At 36.6% G+C, this 24,965-nt stretch overlaps 2 protein-coding genes and 1 pseudogene across 2 annotated transcripts; 2 read left to right on the forward strand and 1 right to left on the reverse strand.

The window, feature by feature from the left end:
• The first annotated feature begins 102 nt into the window (after nt 1-102).
• On the forward strand, nt 103-6,148 carry LOC121391303 (elongator complex protein 2-like). The gene is given in 16 exon segments (XM_041522976.1): nt 103-160; nt 2,903-2,976; nt 2,979-3,453; nt 3,456-3,490; nt 3,540-3,638; nt 3,687-3,788; nt 3,831-3,920; nt 3,951-4,023; nt 4,156-4,203; nt 4,258-4,315; nt 4,365-4,431; nt 4,537-4,597; nt 4,600-4,722; nt 4,771-4,862; nt 4,864-4,890; nt 6,083-6,148. Coding segments are annotated over 16 exon segments (1,548 nt in total).
• A 146-nt stretch (nt 6,149-6,294) lies between these two features.
• Nucleotides 6,295-7,977, reverse strand: LOC121391304 (annotated as a pseudogene).
• Nucleotides 7,978-8,558: 581 nt separating this feature from the next.
• On the forward strand, nt 8,559-10,252 carry LOC121391305 (kelch-like protein 20). The gene is given in 4 exon segments (XM_041522978.1): nt 8,559-8,813; nt 8,815-9,717; nt 9,719-9,819; nt 10,015-10,252. Coding segments are annotated over 4 exon segments (1,497 nt in total).
• The last annotated feature ends 14,713 nt before the right edge of the window (nt 10,253-24,965 follow it).

The following is a 24,965-nucleotide window of genomic DNA, read 5'->3' on the forward strand; positions in this document are numbered from 1 at the left end:
TTGTATAATTAAAGTTATTTCATAATACAGTGTCATAAATGTATAATAATTTTGTTTACTCCGTTTAATTTTCCGTAAACTATACGAACACGTGTTTTAAGCATGGACGTGTCTTTGTTGTATTGTTCGATTGCTTGCAACAGAACGCCTCATGCTGTCAGTTGGCATCAAACAGGAACATTAGCCTTTGCTGCTGATAAGTCTATAGCTTTAGCTGAAGCCAAAAAGGTAATTAACATAAAATTAATGATTATTTAACCCTCTCATTCAATTTTTAGGAGGACAATCCTGATATATTGAATGTTATAACTACTCTTCATGGACACACTGAAAGAGTCAACTGTGTTCAATGGATTAATTATAGAGGGTGTGGTCATATAGTTGCCGAACGGCCGAGAGAACTTGTTTCTGGTTCTGTGGATAAATCCATACACATATGGAGAGAAAAATGAATCTAATGAGGTATTAATTAGTATTAATGACAGGGTTATACCCTCTGTATAGTTCTGTTGTGTGGATATACTGAGATCTCATTCAGAGCCTGTCATTTGTATTGCTGCTACATATACAGAGACAGGGGCGTGTCTGTTTTCTAGTTCATCTGATTCTTCAGTGATAATTTGGAATAAAGACATCAAGGAAGGTAATAATTGTATTATTAGTAGTTATTAATAAAGAGTTATCAATAATATCTTTAGATCAGTTCACAGCTTATCAAACTATATCATTTGGACGTGGATTTATTTTTGGTATAGACTGCTATTTTTTACCAGCTAGCGATAGTAAGTAGTTTGTCTATATGTTCTATAGATTATTTCATGTAATGTAGTAATTTTATTAACATGTGGAGGAGATGATGGCAAAGTACATCTTTTTATTCATCAAAATGATAAAGTAATAGATATGAATAAATGGATGGATGGACATATGGATAGATAGCCATTAGATTGGTGTATGGATGGATGGATGGACATATGGATAGATAGCCATTAGATTGGTGTATGAGTGGATGGATGGACATATGGATAGATAGCCATTAGATTGGTGTATGGATGGATGGATGGACATATGGATAGATAGCCATTAGATTGGTGTATGGATGGATGGATGGACATATGGATAGATAGCCATTAGATTGGTGTATGAGTGGATGGATGGACATATGGATAGATAGCCCATTAGATGGTGTATGAGTGGATGGATGGACATATGGATAGATAGCCCATTAGATTGGTGTATGAGTGGATGGATGGACATATGGATAGATAGCCCATTAGATTGGTGTATGAGTGGATGGATGGACATATGGATAGATAGCCCATTAGATTGGTGTATGAATGGATGGATGGACATATGGATAGATAGCCATTAGATTGGTGTATGGATGGATGGATGGACATATGGATAGATAGCCCATTAGATTGGTGTATGAGTGGATGGATGGACATATGGATAGATAGCCATTAGATTGGTGTATGGATGGATGGACATATGGATAGATAGCCCATTAGATTGGTGTATGAATGGATGGATGGACATATGGATAGATAGCCATTAGATTGGTGTATGGATGGATGGATGGACATATGGATAGATAGCCCATTAGATTGGTGTATGAGTGGATGGATGGACATATGGATAGATAGCCCATTAGATTGGTGTATGAGTGGATGGATGGACATATGGATAGATAGCCATTAGATTGGTGTATGGATGGATGGACATATGGATAGATAGCCCATTAGATTGGTGTATGAATGGATGGATGGACATATGGATAGATAGCCCATTAGATTGGTGTATGAATGGATGGATAGACATATGGATAGATAGCCATTAGATTGGTGTATGGATGGATGGATGGACATATGGATAGATAGCCCATTAGATTGGTGTATGGATGGATGGATGGACATATGGATAGATAGCCATTAGATTGGTGTATGAGTGGATGGATGGACATATGGATAGATAGCCCATTAGATTGGGTATGGATGGATGGATGGACATATGGATAGACATTAGTAGCCATTAGATTGGTGTATGAGTGGATGGATGGACATATGGATAGATAGCCCATTAGATTGGTGTATGGATGGATGGATGGACATATGGATAGATAGCCATTAGATTGGTGTATGAGTGGATGGATGGACATATGGATAGATAGCCCATTAGATTGGTGTATGGATGGATGGATGGACATATGGATAGATAGCCCATTAGATTGGTGTATGGATGGATGGATGGACATATGGATAGATAGCCATTAGATTGGTGTATGAGTGGATGGATGGACATATGGATAGATAGCCCATTAGATTGGTGTATGGATGGATGGATGGACATATGGATAGATAGCCATTAGATTGGTGTATGAGTGGATGGATGGACATATGGATAGATAGCCATTAGATTGGTGTATGGATGGATGGATGGACATATGGATAGATAGCCCATTAGATTGGTGTATGAGTGGATGGATGGACATATGGATAGATAGCCATTAGATTGGTGTATGGATGGATGGGACATATGGATAGATAGCCATTAGATTGGTGTATGGATGGATGGATGGACATATGGATAGATAGCCATTAGATTGGTGTATGAATGGATGGATGGACATATGGATAGATAGCCATTAGATTGGTGTATGAATGGATGGATGGACATATGGATAGATAGCCATTAGATTGGTGTATGGGATGGATGGATAGACATATGGATAGATAGCCATTAGATTGGTGTATGAATGGATGGACAAAGTTATTATTAAGTTATTATTTTCTAGTATGAGAAGGTGCTCAGTTTAATAGGTCATGATGACTGGATTAGAGACATACATATAATTCAAGAAGGTAACACAAGAGGAACAATTCTATAATCATTATCTCATTAGATAATGGGGACTTACTCCTTGCTTCATGTTCACAAGATACTTACATTCGATTATGGAGACTGTGCCAAGAGAAGACCACACCACTTTAACTGGCTCCTCTGAAGTAGGAGAATTGCGTCTACAAGGAAATCGATTTCAAGTGCTTGACAAAATGGAACATGTTGTGACTTTGGAAGCAGTTCTTTATGGACATGATGACTGGGTATACAGCTGTCAATGGTGTCCCTTTTTGGATGAGACACCATCTGGCCACACTCAGCCTCTTTGTCTTCTATCAGCCTCAATGGATAAAACTATGATACTATGGAAACCTGATACCAGTGGGGTGTGGCTTGAACAAGTAGGTGTGGCCAGTATTGATCACTAAACAGTCGTGAATTATAGGTACGTGTGTGGAGAGGTTGGAGGTAATACCCTTGGATTGTATGGAGGTATCTTTGGTCCAAGAGGAGACACTATTCTTGCTCATGGTTACCAAGGTGCTTTTCATATATGGAAAAAGAGAACCATGTCCACCAGTGAAGATAATGAAATAATAGAATTATGGCAGCCCTGGTGGCACCTAGTGGTCACTTTGGACCAGTACAAGTGTGTCAGATAACCTTTTAATGATGATTGTCTTCACATTCTATAATAGGATTTATGCTGGGAGCCCAAGAAAGGATCTTATTTGTTATCAGTTAGTAGTGATCAATCAACACGTCTCCATGCTCCGTGGGTAATACCTAATGGAAAGGTATATTACCCATATCTCTGTCTATATACTGTCCCTTTTATATTTCAGACTAGTTGGCATGAGTTAGCACGTCCTCAGATTCATGGATATGATCTCCAGTGTATAGCACTGCTCTCTACATTTCACTTCATTTCAGGAGCTGATGAAAAGGTTTTTATGTTAATATTTTATTGTTAGATCAGCTGTTTGTAGGTTCTTCGTGTGTTTGAGGCCCCGAAGAATTTTGTCGGGAATTTATCACGAGTATCCAAGACAGACATTCAAGTAAGTTTCCAGTAAGCAGTCTTAATGATTTTGTAATTTTAATTTTAGGTCAGTGAAACACTTCCATTAGGAGCTAGTGTTCCAGCCCTAGGACTGTCTAACAAAGCTATATTTACTAATGGTATGATGACCTAGTTCATTATTTTGTGATCTCTTACTTCCTCTGTTCTACTCTTACTTCCTCTGTTCTACTTGAGAAGAATTAAGTCATATAGAGTTAGAAGTGAAGACTCCGCTAACACTCTATTAAAAGACAGTTTCAGCAGTCAAGTTCCAATATTTACACCTATAGATCTCTCTGGTACATTATGATGTCATTATGATGTAATCCTTTCTTTTATTACTAATTTATTAGAGCCTCCTATTGAAGAACATTTGCTACAAAATACACTTTGGCCTGAAACACAAAAGCTGTAAGTTTGTACATATATCATTTGTCCAGCTGTTGGTGTTATACTATAGATATGGACATGGTTATGAACTATACTGTGTAGCAACTAATGGATATCTTGTTGCTTCTGCCTGTAAGGTCTGTCTTTCTGAGTAGCCTCATACCCATTCATACATTCTGAGTTGGGTATGAGACTGAATCTGGCCTTTATATATATATTTTTTATTTATTTATAATATTTAGGCAAGCAGTCTAGAGCATGCTGCCATTAGAGTATGGGATACAAAATCATGGCATCAAGTGGTGTTTTGACTTGTCACGCCCTCACTGTGACACAATTAGCATTCTCTCATTGTGGAACCATGTTGCTAGCTGTGTCAAGAGATCGATGTTGGTCGTTATGGCAACAAAGTTCAGACCAATCAAAAGGTTTGATCTATACTAATGGTTGAGATGTCATTATGACATCATTTTTAGAAATGTTTAGTTGTATAGCTCAAATGGACAAAAAGAGTAAAACCCATACTCGTATAATATGGACTTGTAGCTGGAGTCATGATGACCGCTATTTTTGCCACAGGATCAAGAGATAAAAAGGTAATTAAAATAAGGAGGAGGAGGAGGTCATATTTTCTCCTTTTTAGGTATGTGTCTGGAGTAAATACAGCTCATTTCTCTCTGCTACTGACTGTGGAAATGGATGGAGACTAGTAAACACACCTTTGGACCTCCCACAGCCCGTAACAGCATTAGACTTTGCACCTAGGATGATGTCATGTGATAGGTGTGTTGATTAACATGTGACAATCATGTGACCAGTATATGCATCATACAGGTATCTATTAGCTATGGGGTTAGAAAATGGAGAAATTATTTTCACAAATTTCATGGCAGACAAAGGGGTGTGGTCTCCATTGATGACAATACATCCATTGTATCCTTATCGATCATTGTATCAAATATCAAATAATATATTTTTCTTGACCTCCCTACTAGCTTAAACCACACCTCTACAGTGCAACGTATCCGATGGAACCATTGCCTGACAAGTCAGCCCAGTCTAGACTATTATTAGCATCTTGTAGTCATGACCAATCAGTGAGAATTCTTGTATTAAAAATAACAGATTTTTCATAAAATAAATAATGAAATTTATATTGTTCTATTCTGTTTTTTTAAAATCACAATTGTTACAAGTCAATGATCTAAGGAGGTGAGCTGTGATACTTCATAATTGAAGTATTAGTTGAAGTGGTGAAGAGTTAACTGGTGCATTTGTAAATACAGTACCAACAAATATATGTGAGCCCCATACAGGATGTGTTATACATTTGCAACAACCCAAATCTAAAATATCAAAATCAAGATAACGAAATCGATCATCCGTTTCAAAGAGAGTATTGTTAGAATATGGTCCATAAAACTGGAAGAAAGAAATTAATATCATTTGGTGAGCATCCTTCAAACTCACTGCTCTTCCCGAAGATGGATCAATGAAATCGGCCCAGTATCCAGCTCCAGTAAGTCTGCTACAGATCTCTTTAGCACTGTCAACAAACTACATAACAACAGTTAATGTATTAGTGTAATTTTATAGTCTTGTTCCTAGACACAAGCAAATCTGGGAATGAGACTACATGATGATGATGATACCATGCAAATTATCCAACAGTATGGGAATGAGTCTCTTCAAAATAGTTATGATACTTACATGTCCTAATAGTTCTTCCCTTTCTTCTTCTACAGATTGAGACCAACCAGTCATATCATTCTCTGTTCTTTCACTCAGGGTAATAATTCGAAGTTCTCCCAGCTCAACATTGATCCAGGAAAAAGCAACATAAACTCATCATGAAGTACTCTAGGACACTCATGGAGACGACATTCCACATTTTGTTGAACACTGGCATTGATGTGTTTTACAGATGGAGGCTATATTCTCTTCAAGAATATCCTCTTTCTCTTGTTGTTCTAGAGCAGGACCAGTAGCACCTGGTAATTCTAGACCAGGATGTAGTCCCAGTTGGACAACAGTATCTGGTTGATGTAGTGCATCTAACAATAAAAGAATATATGTACTCTACTTATTAAACTGAATAGTTAGTTAAAGATAACAGAGGGGAACCAACCCACTCTACATGTGTACCAGTGAATATTTGTTTCAAACTTCCTCCTTAATGTGAGGAAATCTCTCCAGTTTGTTATTCACTTACTAACAGGTGGAAAGTCATACATAAATGCACGATAATGTAAATCACACAAGTGTTAACAATGTAGTAATGTACCAGTAAATTGGGATCGTTCAAATCTCATAGCTAGTAGCTGACTGTGGTCTCCAGAGACATCGGCTAGAGTAGTGATATTTAGAGGTGGGTGTGTTGCTGTCAACAGGGTGGGAGCTAAAGTAGATGGTGTTGCTGAAGTTGCCCTTAAACGGTGTAAAAATGTCCGTAAACTTGGCAAATAAGCTACCCCACGAGATGTTGCACCTGGTATCTGAGTAAGTAGAGTGAAATAGCTATCGTATAATTCAATCGAGAAAAGGCCACATTCATAAGTCTTTCTTACCTTAGACATCCTTTCACGTCTTGGTTTATGTTTTTCCTCCGTATCTACTCTTAGAAAAGCATCTATTCAGTCTTCACTCAACAATAAAATTGTTGGCGTCAGCCCTTTTTAATTAATATTACTTTGTCACGCCTACTTTAAACTAATCATCCGTATAATATCGTACATTCTTTGTGAAAAAATGAATAACACACCTTTTTACAAATAACTTGCACAAGATATTTATTTTTATAGTACAACTAAAGACGTGTACAAAAAAAAAACATTATTATTGAGCCAATAATTAATTAATCGTGCATGACATTATTATAACAGTTTCGATGGTAGCTATCACTAGAAGAAAAAGAACAGTGTTTTTAATAGTCTACTTACTGATGTTTTCAACTCGTTAGAAAGCCAGTCTAGACCTTCATAAAGACCATCACCACTTGTAGCACATGTTGCTTGAATGTACCAAGTCCTATTACGCAACGAGTGAAGGCCAAGTTTGTCTGTGACTTCAGCAGCGTTCATAGCATTAGGCAAATCCTGTTTATATAATTATTTTTAGTTATGTTATAGTGTATTATGTGGGTTACCTGTTTGTTGGCAAAGATTAACAGAACGGCAAATCTCTCAGTTCATCTTCTCCAAGCATTCTAGTCAGTTCTTCCTTAGCTTCTCCAATACGTTCCCTATCATTGCTGTCTACCACAAATATTAGTCCTATGTGTGTGTGTGAACAGTTCAATAAACATTGAAAATCATTACTGAAAACTGACACATTATTACGGAATATTTTTGATAACTAGTTTGTTATACCTTGTGTATTTTGAAAGTAGTGCCTCCAGAGCGGTCTGATCTTGTCTTGACCACCAACATCCCATACAGTAAAACTGATTTTTTTATATTCAACAGTTTCTACATTAAAACCTGTATATACAAAGAAAGTTGATAAATTGAGTATAATTGACAATTGGGGTAACCCTTACCAATAGTAGGTATAGTGGTAACAATCTCTCCCAATTTAAGTTTATACAAAATGGTGGTCTTCCCAGCTGCATCCAATCCCACCATAAGGATTCTCATCTCTTTCTTTCCAAGAAGACCTTTGAATAAACTAAGAATACTACCCATTCTTTCTTTTCTGATCCTGTTTTTCCTTAAACAAAAAGGGAGTTCACGAGTTGGAGAGGCGGTTGATTCTATCTCGGTTTCACCCTCTAAACTCGGGACACAACCACTCTTATGAACCCACTTCCTGCAGTAGTGTCAAATGGCTGACTGCAGACAGGATGACGTTAATGCTGTCGGCGTAACATGTGCCACGTATCGCAACGCAGTCCAAATTTTTTCCCAAACAAGACCCTTTAGTAATCAGTAATCTGCTTGAATAATTCCGTTTATTGCTTAGTTAAAAATAGTAACAATAATAGTTCACCTTATTTTGGTCAAAGAGGTGGAGTACAAGAATTATTAATAAATGTTATTAATTATTGAGCAAATGAGCCACACCCATTTGCAAACTGTAGCAACACTCACGTGTATACATCCGTTATTTACAGATTTTTACATAACATTTCAGTTATTCAGGGCCACTGAGGATGGCTGTAACTTCAAATGGTGGTAAGTCAAGCTAATAACTGTTACTTCCTAACATCCCCCTTCACTTATTCCTCACAGCCAGTGCAGCCTCTACAACCTCCATCCATCCCTCAATGCATCCTGAGTCAAGTCCCTTCCATTTCAAAGTTTTGATCATCCACTTAATATTCTTCATGTTCTCAGTCAACTCTACACTGACCAAACATCTGTGTGATGTAATATTAGTTGTGAATGGTCATGAGTTCCCTGCACATCGAGTTATATTGGCTGCTGGCAGCCCTTATTTTTTTGCCATGTTTACAAATGCTCACTTGGAAAGTACCCAAAGTCATATCATTCTTAATGACATTGAGATATCTACACTCGAGAAAACTTCTTGCATACATCTACACAGCTAAGTTGGACATCACAGAATCCAATGTTCAGAGTTTGTTAGGATAGCAGCCATCTATTTTGCAGATAACGTCTGTAGTTGATGCATGCTGTGAATTTCTACGAGTCCGTCTTGATCCAGAAAATTGTCTTGGAATATTTCAATATGCTGACTTGCATGGTTGTTCATCTTTGAGTGAAATGATTTGGCATTATACTTTGGAACATTTCCAAGAAGTAGCACAATCTGAAGAATTTCTCTCTATCACATCTACTCATCTCCAAGCTTTAATTCTCTCGGACAACATCAATGTACAATCTGAGGAAGACATTATTGATGCTGTATTGTCGTGGTACAAACACAATAGTGATAAACAACGCCTGGATATGCCAAGCTTATTACAATACATTAAACTTCCTTTACTTCCTCATGGAGCGTTACAAAAGAAACTTATCGACAAGTTTCTTCCACATGATCCTATCCATCAGATGATTTCGTCACAGATGAGAAGTTTTCAAGACAACCATAATCCTGTTGGCTTTGATCCCTATGCTCCTCGTCCATCCATCTCACAACGACTTCTAATCTACATTGTCGGAGGTGAGACACATCCAGGAAGGTGTACAATTAATACTGTAGAGGAATATAATCCATCCAAAGATACATGGAGACAGTTGACTCCCATGTTGTCTGCAAGACGAGGAGTGGGCGTTGGTATATTGAATGGATTCCTTTATGCAGTGGGTGGATCAGATAGTAAAGATGCTTTAAAATTAGTAGAATGCTATGATCCTAGGACAAATGTCTGGATACAAGTGGCTGATTTAAATGAGAATAGAAGCAGTGTCTCTGCTGCTGTTGTTAGTGGTGCACTCTATGCTATTGGTGGCTATGACGGTTTTTTCCAGGTGTCTTCGAAGCGTTGAGAAGTACAATCCTGACACCAATACCTGGTCCTATGTTTCTGAAATGAATACACCTCGTAGTATGTCGTCTGTCGGGTTACTTAATAATTGTTTATTTATTATTGGAGGATATGATGGAGCATCTGATCTTGCCTCGTGTGAAAATGTACAATCTACATACTGATAAATGGTTAATGATCAGTAATATGAACTCTCCACGATGTATGTCTGGAGTGGGAGTTGTTAATGGCTATCTATATATGCTGTTGGTGTGTGTGACTGTGCTCGCAGTCTTTGTTCTACTGAGGTTTACGACCCTGAGAAAGACTCGTGGAGTTTTGTAGCCGACATGACTGAACCACGAAGTGGAGTTGGTATGGCTGTTGTTGGTAAGAAGCTGTTTGCCTTGGGTGGTTATACTGGCTCTGTTTACTGCAGCTCAGTTGAGTGTTATGATCCTGACATTAACCAATGGAGCATTGTCTCGCAAATGCAAGCGGGTCGAAGGCGATTTGGGTGTTGTTCGTAAACTTTTTAAAAGTATTTTATTTGTTAATTTATTTTTTAAATTGAATCTATTATATTATTTTGTACAGTAGTCTTACCATGATAATATTGGTTCAGAACCTTTTCAATAATAATAATAATACATATTTTAGAACTCTAGTACTGATGTCACATATAATGAACTACAAAGTCTAGTGGTTAGTTAGTCAGCAGGTTCTTTCTTTGTCATCTGACCAGTTGCCCATTTGGTATATAGAGAAGTAGGCAATGCCCAACCCAAACACACTAAATACCATTATTACCCTCTGGAATAAACAACAAATGTTAATGGATCAGACAACAAACTATTTATACCTGTATAATCGAACATCGTGTTTGCCCTTTAAAATACTGGCAGACCATCTGGTTTCTAACAATTGGGAAAGAAAGTATTAATGTAAGTATTGTTTAATAAACATAGTGTGCGTTAATTAGGATAACTATTATGTGAATAAGTTACCTGAAATACTCTTTGATAAGCCAAAACTTTGTTTCCAACATGTGGTGAGACAATACTCATCCTACTTCTGTAGGCAGCTCTGGCTCCATCCATTTCCTTACCCAGGAGTATTTCAGTAGTATTTCTAATTATCAGTGCAGTGAATGGCTCAGTAATAGTAAAATTGAAATCTTTGCTATACTTATTATTAGAATAATAATATTATGCCCAGTATTCATTGGAAGAAGATAATATTTGCTGGTAATACAAGATTGTTATTTTATATTATATATTTTTAATGTAGGAGTTACTGGGTTTGTATGTGGTAATATTTATTCCCAATCAAAGAAACATCCAACAATAGCTGTACCAATATTACAAGGAGCAGCAGCCGCTGGAGCATGTGGTTCCATTCTGGGTCTGGGAATAGCTGCGTATAGGAACCTGCCTTCACATGTATATGCAATATCTTTAGGAGCTAATTTTGCAGTGACAATGGCTTCATTTTTAGGTACATTGAAATTATACTTCAAATGACTACTATTCTTTACAATAGGGACTCGTTTATTGGGTGGTTAAAGTTATAGAGTCACAAATATGCCACACCCATTACTTTCACGTGACTACCTTGCTAGCAGTATTAGTGGTTTAATGATAGGGGACAGTGATAGCTATATTATCAAGTGAGTGGGTGGAGCACATTGTACATATATCTTATTATATCTGAGTTAGAAAATGGGTGTAAGGTCACTTTTTGCTTACAAGCTTGTCAGGATTTGTAGCAGGAATTGGAGGTGAGTTATTGCAACCTGACATAGGACAATAGTCTCATTCCAATGTCAAGGGAGCTTGAGAATGAGACTAATAGTATAGTTGGCTCACAATCTTTCTTACAGGACAATATACTTTTGATAAATTTGAACTATGGAGAAAGCATAAAGCGATAGAAATGAATTATCCTGAATTATTACAACATGAAGAGCAAAAAAAAATGGAATCTTGTAAGATTTTATCTCTCTCCAATCAATCTGACCTTCGCCTTAGGAAGGTTTTCAGTCATGGTGGTTAGGTTTTTGGCATAGGCAATCTCGTGCAGCTGAAGTTGAGGCTCACATGACATGGTTACAAGAAGCCATAGAAGAGGAAAAACTGAAAATTGTTGAATTAGATAATCAATTAATAATTTAAGTCATCACGGTCCTCCCCTTACAACGAAGAGAAGATACAAGATATTTCATTTGTTCCAACAGACACAATATATGAAAAAAATAACAAAATATAAAAAATTTATCACTTAAATTGACAAAACAGATACAAATAATAAGAACAATGAAAAGTAGAGAAAGAAAGTGAGAAAGATTTTTATACTCTTGTACACAAAAAGAGATAAACAATTATAAGAGTATTGTTTGTACAACAAAGTCCATGAGTTTAGGGAATCAATTAATAATTTAGACTTTTGAGCACTTGATTGAATTATTTTAATTATCTGGAAAAAAGAAAAGTATTCTAATTATTAGGAAATTAAGCAATTTTTTCTTTCAATTTTTCTTTTTGAAAATTTGAAAGGGCAAGTTCAATAATTGTACTACTATCATGTACAAAAAGAGAAGAAGGAGCTACTTACTTTAAAAGTAATTTCTGGGTGAGTTATAATAAGAACTTGTCTGAGTAACAGAAACAAAGGCCTACTCTCTATCGTAGGACTGAAATTTGTTTGTGTACCAACAGACATCATAACATTATGAGATGAAGGAAGTGGTGTTTCAACTACTCCTGGAGGGAGACTTCGACTAGTGCGCCGACCCTCAGGTGAATCAGCTTCTGGACCTATATGAATAAAGGTAATAAATACTTTGAACTCTCTCTCTCTACACCTATTGATTGTGTGTGTGTGTGTGTGGTGTGTGTGTGTGTGTGTGTAATATTATATAATGAGATTCATAGCCCACACATTTTGAATGGATGGTGGTTCTAGTAGATTAATATTTGAAAATATAGGACTTGACAAGTTTAAACAGCAAAGCAGCAGGTTCATAATGGACCTGATGGCAAGGTTTATCATTCTGTCAGGTTTACAAGTGTTATAACTAGAAATTTAAAAGTCACATGCTACATTATAGAGCAATAGTGGCAGGTCACTATGTATCTCATCATAATTTATATCGTAGTTAATTGATCCTATATGCATTATATAAACCTAGGAAGTTTGTAAAAGATATCCACACTGAGTGATATCTCTTACAATTCCCTCATTAGCAGGTTTACATAATGTCCACATATATATAATATATATATATATTAACACACACCACACACACATATAGCATAATCCTACCATTACTGACATACTGTGCTGATGCTGTTCTTTTGAGAACACGCATTGACATTAAGTTCTGTCCATCTAAAAGAAAGAACAATGAACATGACATCATTATTAAATCATACATAATTCTAATATAATATTATTGGGGAAATAGTCTTACTGGAAGGGCCGTCTTTTTCATCATCAGATTCTCCCATGAAAATGAAACCGCTCTTCCCAACAACCAAAATCTGATGGTGCACTTAAGCTGTGTGTGACAGATGTAGGAAGAGCGTGGTCACTTTTATCAAGTTCTAGTCTTATCGCATTTAATTTGGTCTCAAGGTTTTCTAAATTGGATGTTTGATTAGATGTGTTAGGAACAGACTGGTGCCGATCCATAGTTATTCCTACGAAAGACAAAAGAGATTATTGAATTACAGCTGCTGACACATGTTTGTTTGCATTACAATCCTACAACAATTTATGACGTAGTAAAATTCCCAACTCACTTTATAATTCATTATTTGTAAACGTAGTAGACCCAACCACTCACTTGATGAGAAAGTACTCCCACTTCCAACTGAACTTGGAGATGAAATATTTGATGATGATGTCTCAGTTGAAGAGCCTTTTCCACTATCAAATGATATACGAGATGGAAGACAAGTATTATCAGCTTCTATTAGGAGATTATTTTAAAATATTAAAATAGTTGATTGTATGTTTACCTGTGGTATCACAAGTGGGTGCAGATACTTCATCTATTGGAGGAGGTGGGGGTGTGGCTTCATAGCCATCATGTTGATATTCATCAAAAACTTTCTCATATTCATGAGCTAGTGGGAAATTGAGAACATGTTTATTAAACATTTTGTCAAAGTTGCAGTTTATCTCACAGCTCATGAATTCTTAAAATTATTGATGATGCTTGCTATAGGGAAGGAGTTCTATTACTAAAATAGCACTAATCATTTTCAGTGTTCATCTACCAATCCCCTTTGACTAAAAATAGTATATCAGAAATATAAATAGTATACTAAACCTATAATAGTATATTAGAACTATGATGTCATAAACAAAGGGAGTCCTTTCATCAAATTGCAGCTGGTGATTATAGTTAAACTACTTTCTTCTTTTACTACTTTTGTGTGTGTGTGTTCTCATACCATCTTTGATCAGATGGTGGGCAATAGTTCCAATGCTGTTGGTCGACTTTTGGGATCTTTCTTTAAAACTGTTCGGAACAATGTCACCATATCATCATCTAACTGTAAGTCTTCATAAGGTATGAGACGCTTGAAATACTCCTCAGTTGTCATTATAATGACCAACCTTAAGGACAAAAGAAATAATCACTTTTCAACATCTAAGCTACCCCTTCCAGTCATTAAACACATACCAACAAATGACGTTGTATTGTTCAAGATTAGATTCAAAACACCAAGGCAGGACACCGGTCAACATTTCAACTAAAATACACATCACACTCTCACACATCAGCACTAAATGAAGCAGTCCACAGCTACGAACAATCTATAAATATATTACCATGTACAATAACTATAATATAACTAATATAGCTACCTCAGGAGCTGAGAAATTGGGTGTGCAGCCATCCAGATGCCTCATTTCACGACCATGTAATTCACCAAGTCTTACAGAACTACCAAAATCAGTTAACTTCACAATACGTCCTTCATTAAAAACTAAGATGTTTTTACCTGCAAGGAAGTCACAATAGATAGAAAGTCTAATATTAACTCATAATAATAATAATATTATGATGACATCAAAGTCCTGTTAATTATCTTATCTATCATGGTCTTCCCCTGATACTATCATTCTGTAAAGCCTTACTATGGCAGGAATGAGGAAGTTACAGCTACCAGGAATAACTCAAAAGTTAAGGAATGTCTTAATTATATTGTAAAGTCTACTACTAATATGAACAATGTATATCTGATGTATATAACTCACATTTTAGTCACGGTGGTAGAATAGACCATTGATGGAGATAGTGGACAGCAAAGAGAATTTGTTGTAAGTAAAAAAGTGATTGATCCACTGGAGTCCTAAAGGTTGGTTTGTTGTCAGGATCAATAAGTAAGTCACTAAGACTACCGTCTAAAGAAAGGAAGCAAGACAAAATTAGACATTGGTGCTATTATAAAGAGAAAGATAACTGTAATGCAGTAAACAAGCTTTGATAGTATACACTGTTCCATTGACCATATAAAGGAAAACAGCACAGATGAACAGATGTACAGAAAACAACTCTAAAGGTTATCAATGCAGAGCAAGTTCAAAATAACAAAACATATCGTATTAAAAGAGAGGATGCTCTACTATAAACACATCCTATTCATTTCAAACTCCTAACAGGATGAGACAATGGCAGCCCAGACATAATAGACCACTACCCAATCTATATATCAGTTAAAGGACTATCACTCATTTAAACATTTACTATTAACTATTAAAACACAGTCCAAACTTATGAACTAAATAATACGAAACAACTAACAATAAACATTGAGAAAAAAACAGGCACTCACTTGTGGCACACTCCATAAGCATTTTTCCATATTTTGCCTCGATGATGATTTGGTCCATAATCATCAACAAAAGCTCCCCACATTGTGTGATATGATCATGGGCAAGTCCATGAAGCATACTGCATTCTTGATTCATAGTCATCACTTTATCATCTGTGCTTTGATTATTGCATTTAATAGCAAACAATGTATCATAGAATTTATCAGAACAGGCATAGACTGTACGAATCCACCCTCGCCAAGAATCTCGTCATCCACACGATTATAGTCCCTTATTTCGTAATAATAGCCATCATTGCCAGGACAAAGAGATTCCTAAAGAGAATATAATAAATGTTAAAGTGGTTTTATGTTTTCATGCAATAACATGTCCAGAGTAATTGTTTTGTTTCTTGGCACAAACTTTCAGTGTCACTATGATAATGGGATAACATCCTTAATCTCCTTATATGGGTGAGATGTTTTTTTAAACAAACAAATTTTTGAAACTACACAATAAATTTCCTGTCCTCTATAAAATGACATACTTGCATACATAAACAAAATTGGCTTACCCTCTCTATGGGGTACATGACGTGTTGTTGTAGAGGTAAGAGGTATGGTGACAATAATACTTCGTCCTCAGCTTTGAATACGTTGGTAAATGAGCCTCTTCAATGGGAGTGTTTGGAACAACCTCTTTAACAATATCTTCAGCTCTTCTTGCTATGATTTCTTGCAAATTGTCAGGCAATTGTCAGAGTTTTCATTTAAGTGTCTCAATACTTTCCAGGAGTTAAAGGTGTCATACTGTCACCATTGTATGGGACAGGGGGAGGAGCATGTGGTGATAATGTTGTCGGACGTGAAGGTCGAATACCGGATATATCTTCATGATGTACAGATTGATCCTGAGACTGAGATGAGAGTCTATTACCCTAACATAGTGTAAAGAAAGGAGAGTAATATCTCAGTGAATAAAGAGTTGGGAAAAGTATGGGTAACCACCTATAACTCTAGTGATGGGTCTTTCCCTTCTTTCCTTAAAAAGCAGTTCAATTATCACACGTTTGGTACAAAATGACTACAGATTTCTCATATGAGAAACAGATGTACAAAGGGGGAACATTAAAAGACAAATATAATTATTGTAATGTAAGCTAAACCCATTTAAATGAAGCGCTGTAAAATTAATGATATTATGGCATCATCTTGGCATTGTATCATCATAAACAAGTACTTAACATGTATATTGTGTGGTCAAAACATCTTTAAAAGAAAGTTTAAACCCAACATACACACGCGTACAAACTTACCTCTTGTAAAAGACGTGCTGCGCTGTTCATCCCTTCGTGAATAGTAGGAAGGTGATTAGCGATAGTTGGATGACCGTGTATATCGTACTGCGAAGGAGTAACTGGAGTCTGTGAAGCGGATACAAAACCTGAATCTTGCCTCTGAAATTGTTCTATCGTCTTATCTTTGTTGCTACCACTACCCACCATCACCCATCGCCTGAGCGCTTTCGATAACCTTTACAACTGGAATCATTACAACACAGCTACGATTTTATACACCGGGAAACTTAAAAACACACACGTACGCAAAGTACATATATATTAAATAGCAACTACAACAAATTAAAGAATAGGGGAATTCAGTTGTAGGGAGCTTTCTGACGTTTTGGGAGGTCGTTATGTAAAAGTCACACCCTCTAATTAAAATACTTATAAAATTAATAATAAACTTATTAAACACGAAGGTTGACCACGGCAATTTACAAAAATACAAATATGATAATGATAATAAAGGTAACAACAGGAACAATTGTAACGATCTTCAACAATTTACAAAAATACAAATACAAATAATGATAATAAAGGTAACAACAGGATAATAATAAAATTAATAATAAACTTATTAAATACGAAGGTTGACCACAGCAATTTACAAAAATACAAATATGATAATGACAATAAAGGTAACAACAGGAACAATTGTAACGATCTTCAACATTTCCAATATACAAAGCTCCAGGCATAAGTGGTTGATTTGGTGGATTAGGAACCAAGAAAAAAGTGTTCTGGCCTTCACGAGCACAGATCTCTGTCATGTTAACCTGAGATCCATTAGCATGTAGAACAGCCCATAAACTAGCAATGCTGACTGGACCTTAAAAATAAAATACAATTACAATAACTAATTAGAAATTATGACAATAAAAACATACCACTTTTCCCAGAACTTGTAGAGCGCTAGAAACAGGCTCATGTTCCACTGCATAGACTGTACACTGCATAAGTGTAAGCTCGACTTGAAGTTTACAAATCCTTCTCTCTCCTAGCACACGAGCTACAACAACCATTTGACGCACACATTCAGATGGCACGGCAGTAAGCTGTTCAAAGGTGAGTAAAATTTGGCTCAACTGTGGGGAGATCTGTAAGGTGAGTGTGAAAAGTGAGAGAGAAAAGTTACACAATACTAACCCAAGTCATATCTTTCTGGACAATTGGTTTCAACAGAGAGTTGTAAAGCTCAGCCAAGAGACGGCAATCTTCTGAACGTGGGTAGTCATTGTACCATTTACAGCATAAGCCTATATGATCAGTACCAATAAATTTAAGAATATAATATGAACTATTAACTTTTTGGATGGCAAGAGACTTCTCAAAGTCAATATACAAGTAAACCTGCTTATTGGATGCCACAAAAACTAATAAAAATTACATTATGTTAATTTCAAAACACAACATTTCATTATACCTTGATAGCTACCCCAAAAACAGAGATCGTTGGGACCTTGAAAAAGGATAACCAGAGTATTTACAATCTGCTGTAGGATTAGTTTGACGTGACCGAACATCATTGGAGTGGTTGTTCTTCTCCATCCACTCAGACAAAGAAACGCCTAAAGAAAAAATCAAAGAATGTCACAAAACCAATTTTTTACTCACAGTCTTCAGGCATAGTAAAGCGTAGACTCCCGGATAGTTCCACGGCCATAGAACAGAGCTTAGCTTTTGACTGAACTGCTACAGGCAAAATTATATGAATGTTGTAGACCAGTCTGATATTTTGAGTATAGACTACAACAATGTTGCAGAGCTTGATAAAGCAAGGTGTTATCTTTAGAGTCTTTTTTAACTGAGATGGTGATAACAAGACTCTTTGCAGCAAAATCTCTGTACATGGCGGTATCAAAGAAATTTAAAGGTATAATAGGTTGAGTTGGTTGAGTTGGTACAGAGGACGGGTTGACTTGGTTGGTGTACCTCAGACGAAGTTGGGGTGGGGGTACAGAGGAGAGTCTGTCCAAGAAGAGTATTAGGAGCTGATAAATATCCTGGAGTTGATGACTGCTGAGGCTTTTGAACAGGAGTGTTAGGAGCCCTCATCATCTGCTGAATTTGTAGCAAGTCCTCAATATCGGACCTGGCGGCTTGAGTAGGAGCAGGAGAACTTACCATTGATAAGTGTGTGGGTGTGCTAGGCACATAATGTGAAGCAGGGGTAGTTGGAGCAGGTGTCATAGGGGCTGGATCGGAGGGGTCTTCCATGAGGACATTGCACTGGGATCCTTATTAAAGACTGCATCAAGTGAAGGCAGACCGTCCAAGCCAAAACCAATGTCTGGAAAGATATCATTACGCAATATGGTCAGCAGTCATTTCATCAAGATCCTCAAGGATGTCAAAATTCTCAATATAATGACTTGGGGTCATGTCAATTTGACGACGTTGCTTCCAAGGATCGTCATCATCTCCACCCCCAGCATATCCACCAAAGATACTTCCACTTCCTCCACTGGCCCCAGTAACCCACGAATACTGCATTTCACTGCTAGTAGCATATGTATAGGATGCTCCACCCCCTGAAGCATTACCCCTCCCACCAGGACATTTACGGAAATGTGCCGGCAGTAAGAAAGCACAACTTGATCACCAAGGGACTCCAGAGATGGAGATAATTGTTTCGCTCATTTTTCCAAGCCGTTATCAAAACACCCTTCTCAATTCGGTGCGTACAAACTGCTTGATTTGGTAAATCATCTGAGAGAGTCACAACAACACTGCGATCCCTTCCTTTGACTGCACTCACAAACGAGACATTGGAATCAGAAAAAGCCGTGTTTCTCTTCAGAATATGTGATTGGAGGCGAGGTCATGCAAGCATCCTTTGTGAATCCAATGTACCCCATATTGGATTCTTTTTTTCGAATGAAGCCTTGGGAGATGGGACAATGAGAACTCTCGCAGGTTGTTAGGAATGACGTGATTAAAACTCACAATGTCGTGTTCTACTGACTGCAAAATATAGATTATATACGTAAAATGAGGCGTCACTTTATACAATAACTCACCCTTTAGGGATCACCTGATCCTCCTTGAAAGGTGTGCTTTCTGAGCACTGTTCTGATATAAGGACAGTTTCTCTGAGAATAAAAAGAGGAATATTTATCGTAAAATAGTCCGCAATCATTTGGCATCTCTACTTTCGCAGAGATTTGCCGGTTATTTTCAAGCATAAACGACAAATCAATTCACACAAATATGTCCTACTGTACTTTAATTACCTTTTCCCATGATTTTAAAGACTTTTACAAGTTAAATTTTCTAAAATCTTATCGAAAAGAGCTAGTGCAAATGGAGCAGCAAACCAAAATCTGCCGAGGTTTCTTCGTTCTTTCGGTAAACAGGATTACTTAAAATGACATAATCGAGTATAAAAATAGTATCAACGGGTTCCGTATACTAATAGGGCGTGTTGGAGTATACGGATACGTCTTTAAGGTTGGCCGATAGGTTGGACCCTGCTAATCAAAATCCCAATATTAGTAGGGTCTGGGCCCTTGTTGGCACGTAGTTTATAAAGGCTTTTAGAATTAAGTAGTATTACTATTATCCATATCAGTCAAGACAGTCAAGAAATAACAATAGTGGGAGTATTGTAGTAATTCGTTAAACTTTCCTCAGAGTTCGGGATTTATTGCAACAGAAGAGAGATGTCCTACGTAGAGTCGAACGTCTTGTAAGAAAGGAACTTCTAGAAGACCTCTATGAAGTTGGACAAGAGTTAGGAAGGTAAGTATCTGAAATAAGGAGATTGTTTTGTACTGCTCGCGAAAGATAGTTAAATTTACATTGGCGAGATGCTATCACACTACTTTATTATTTATTAACCACAGAGGCAAATTTGCCATAGTTAAACCGCGTTACAGAGAAGTCCAGTGGGTGACCAGTAATGCAGCAAAATTTCCTCAGAAGGACGTGGGGAGGCAAAGCATGTCGAGATGATATTCATTGTAGAGATTGATGGATGAGACAGTCAATGGGGCATCATAGAATCAAGCATAAGTGCGCGAAGTCTTTGAGTCAAACACGAGAGATGATACTCCATCTTAGAATTGTAAGTGATCATACACTGGTCATTACCACCACCATTTTAATAATATGTCAGCATTACCGAGTGTATGTTGCCAGAAATCATCCTTTGCTGTTATTATGCTAAAAGAGCACGCTTGTATAGCATTCTATAGACTAAATCATGTTTTATGTATACTGTTTGTGCTGAACACTTAAGATATAATAGAACTATGATTAGGTGTTACTTGTCTGTTAACAACTACTGTTTGTTAAACTATTGGTACAATACTGGTACATTGAAACTGTGAAGTTTCTTAGACTAACTCAGTCAGTTGACTTAGTCTGTTATTGTGATTTAGCATTCAAGATGAATGTTGTTGTCATTCTTTATGATTTTGGTATGTTTGTTTAAACTAGTTAATAGTTTCTCTTTAGCTAGTTCATTGGTTACCTTAACACTAAATGATAGTTTAATAGTTTGTTCTAATTCTATCACTCCATGTATGATAATGTGGTTACAGTTGTTACATATCTGGATTTCTTCTCATGTTCCAACATTAGCTACCACTTTCAATTAACAGAACATCCATTAGTTATCCTCCTGCTTGTTATGACAACCGTCCATGTCTGTTGTCTCCTGTGATTGTTATAGCTCAATTAACTCCTCTCAGTTGTGCTCTCTCTCTCTCTGTCTCTCTCTCTCTCTATCTCTCCCTCTCTCTCTTCTCTCATTCCTCTCTCGCTCTCTCATCCCCTCGCACCTCTCTCTCTCCTCCTCTCTCTCTCTCTCTCTCAGAGCTACGGTGGAGAGTTGTGTCGTATGATCGCTGTTGACCCTCTCCCAGAAGACAAGGCCGCAATGTTGTTTTTGCAATTGTTAGAAGGAGTCGAACACTTACATTGTCTTAATATATTCCATCTAGACCTCAAAGTGAGCAAAATATATTTATTGCTAAAGCTGTGTCATTCTTTAAAACTGTGTGGTCTTTAAAAAATATGTTTGTCTTTATCTATTTAACTATATTCACAATTAATGGCACTCTAAAAATGCAACGAATCCTGATGTGATTTAAAAACAACAATAGCCCATTATGAGAATGATGAGGAAGAGGATTGTTTCTGATAGATACACAAGTTTAACAATGTTTTTGAGTGGGTTAGAAGAAATTACCATATGTATTATAATGATGAATTACATATTTACATATACTATTACTATATATATAAATATATATATGTAATAGTTTACTATAGCAGTTTATAATATGGCTGCAATACATGACCTTGTGATGGGTTTCTGGTGGTCAATGGGAGAGCTTCCTTACTCACCACCACTAATAACATAAAAAATGTCAGTTGACCACTACTGTATTATAAATACTTTCAGATCACCTGGTGATGTTGTAGCAATGTCTACTGTTTGTGAGTTTTGGTTTAAGATTTAGGACTCAGACCAGTACACACATAGACCCATTCAAAGACTAGCTAGGTTTTGCTAATAGATTATCTTTGACTTGTAATGTATGACAAAGGTCAAGATCGCTAGTGTCATTTTATCTTCTTGGGAATACTTCTTGTATTCAATCTGTTAACTGTTACCAAATGGTACAATAAATTATTTGTAATCTCTTATATTCAAATGCTAACTGCTTTCAAACATGATCTAAAACTCTCTTGGTTGCCACTGCAATACATGACTACAGTGACCATAATGGTAAAGAACTACTGAATATTATCTAATGACCACGCCAACTTCTATAAGTATAGACCAAGGATGGTTCAGTTACACTGTCTAGTTAACCAAATTCAATTTTCCACATTGGGATGTGATAGGTGGGGATGAATATCAATCAGTTTTTGTTATAATGTTTACCATTTTTGTCTCTGTTGTCATGTACACACTTCATACTGAAGCCTCTGGTTATATTACAGTGTGACTGATGATTATTATTGTATATCATGTACATTGTAAGATGCTTTTACATGTTTTGTTTTTTATTACATTTGTCAATCATGGATGACCATATAATTTATTAGAACACCTGTGATCCTATAGATTAGGTTGCATCTGTTGTTCATGTTTCATTCTCTCTTGGAATATATTACCTCTCGGTAAATTTTGTCTGCTCTCTCAGCTCCCCCCTCTCCCTCCTCTCTCTCTCTCTCTATCTCTCTCCTCCAAAAACCATCTCGCTCTTCCTCTCATCTCTCTCTCTCTCTCTCTCTCTCTCTCTTCTCTCTCTCTCTCTCTCTCTCTCTCCCTCCTGTTCTCCTCATTCATGCTCTCTATAAGTCGGTGTAAGTGTTTATAGAGAAGTCTTGCTATAAGCAAAGATATTATTAAAAGGACAAGATATCTCCCTGAGCTCTCTCTCTCGTCTCCGAGGTGCAATTGGTCATCCACTCCCTCTTCTCTCTTCCCACCTCTCTTTCTCTCCTCTCTCTCTCCCAAAGTAGTTTAGGAGTCACCTCGCTTTATGTCCTTCAGGTACTCGTGTCCCCTGGTCTCTTTGCAACTAAATACAAGGGATACTCTATCATAATCCTCTCTCTCCTCTCTCTGCACTCTCCTCTCTCCGAGAAAATACGCCTCTCTCCTCACTTTATCGTAATCCTCTCTCCTCTCTCTCAGGAGCTCCTCCTGATATAAGGATTGCTCTGAACTTGGTGTAGCTCTACAAAATCACTCCTGGACAACAAGTGAAGACATTAGTGGGTAGCTGAATATTGTTGGTAAGTTGATCAATTAGATTGGTACAACTATTGACTTAATACCTATCATGTAATGTCGTCTAAATACAAGGGGGGTCATAATCTTCTCTCCTCATCTCTGCAGCCAGAGAACCTGCTCTTATATGCGCGGATTGCTGACTTTGTTTTATCCACCCACCCGACATAAGAATTAAGACTTAAGGAATGTAGTTATTATTTGGACTTGTATCACCGTGAAACGACTTCAGGAAATGATGTTATTCGGGCTAGTTTTCATACAACTCATATATATAGATATACTGTAGGTATATGTATTATGGTTGTTGATTGATGAATGCCAATATGTAACTCAAAAAATCATGTGTATCATTTTATTAAGTTTACTTGACTTATGGGATTGTTTTGTATGTCACACATTCTCTCTAATAGATTTCAGTGTTAATAAGGGATTTTTAATGCTTCATTGTACAAACACTCAATAGGGGAGTCCTCTAGCCTACAAGAGTACTGTCCTTATTAGTCAAAAGGTGTAGTGATATATTAGTGGTTTCTTTGATATGACCCATATTTTGGTAATTTGGAGTCTTAGTTACTAGCTCCAATAACTTGAATGCTTGAAGTGTTAACTCTGTAAATATAAGTAATTTTTAAGCATGTATGCTATTAGTTTGTTTATCTCTACCCTTGTGTTTTTGTTCTCTTTCTTTCTCTCTCTCTCTAACCTGTCTTTCTCCATTATCAAATATGGTATATTATAGTACACCCTCGACACACAACCCACTGATATGTACTGGGTAGCTAGGCAACTGTCTGAGCTCTCTGGCCAAAAATGAGCTCATAAAATATTTAAGTATGTATGTTTGTAATTCAAGCATTATTATCACAACCTGTTGTAACAATATCACTAGAGAGCAATGAATACTATATTAATATTCATTATTGATCACCAGTTAAGTACTGATATTCTAACTTAAAAATCGAGACATGTAACTATTGTTTACTTTAATATAAAACTCCACCCAGTGAACACCCAGTGAGGTGTGATCCGGTATATAATCCATATATGGTATTGATGGTACATATCAATACATGTAACCACATACATGTACATGTATATAATTATTTTAAATACATGTATATATTAATTTTAATATGTATTGTGATAACAAAATTCGTTAATTAAGTTAAGTCTGTTTTCTCTTTATGCTCCAGAAATATTGAATTATGAACCATTGAGTATTGCTGCTGATATGTGGTAAGATGAACAGATAGATTTCATATTTAAATAGTTATTTCATACGTAGACATCCCCTCCTCCTCCTCACACATTGTTAGCT

The sequence above is a fragment of the Gigantopelta aegis genome, unplaced genomic scaffold (genome assembly GCF_016097555.1).
Source record: "Gigantopelta aegis isolate Gae_Host unplaced genomic scaffold, Gae_host_genome ctg2066_pilon_pilon:::debris, whole genome shotgun sequence".
Classification (NCBI taxonomy): domain Eukaryota; kingdom Metazoa; phylum Mollusca; class Gastropoda; order Neomphalida; family Peltospiridae; genus Gigantopelta; species Gigantopelta aegis.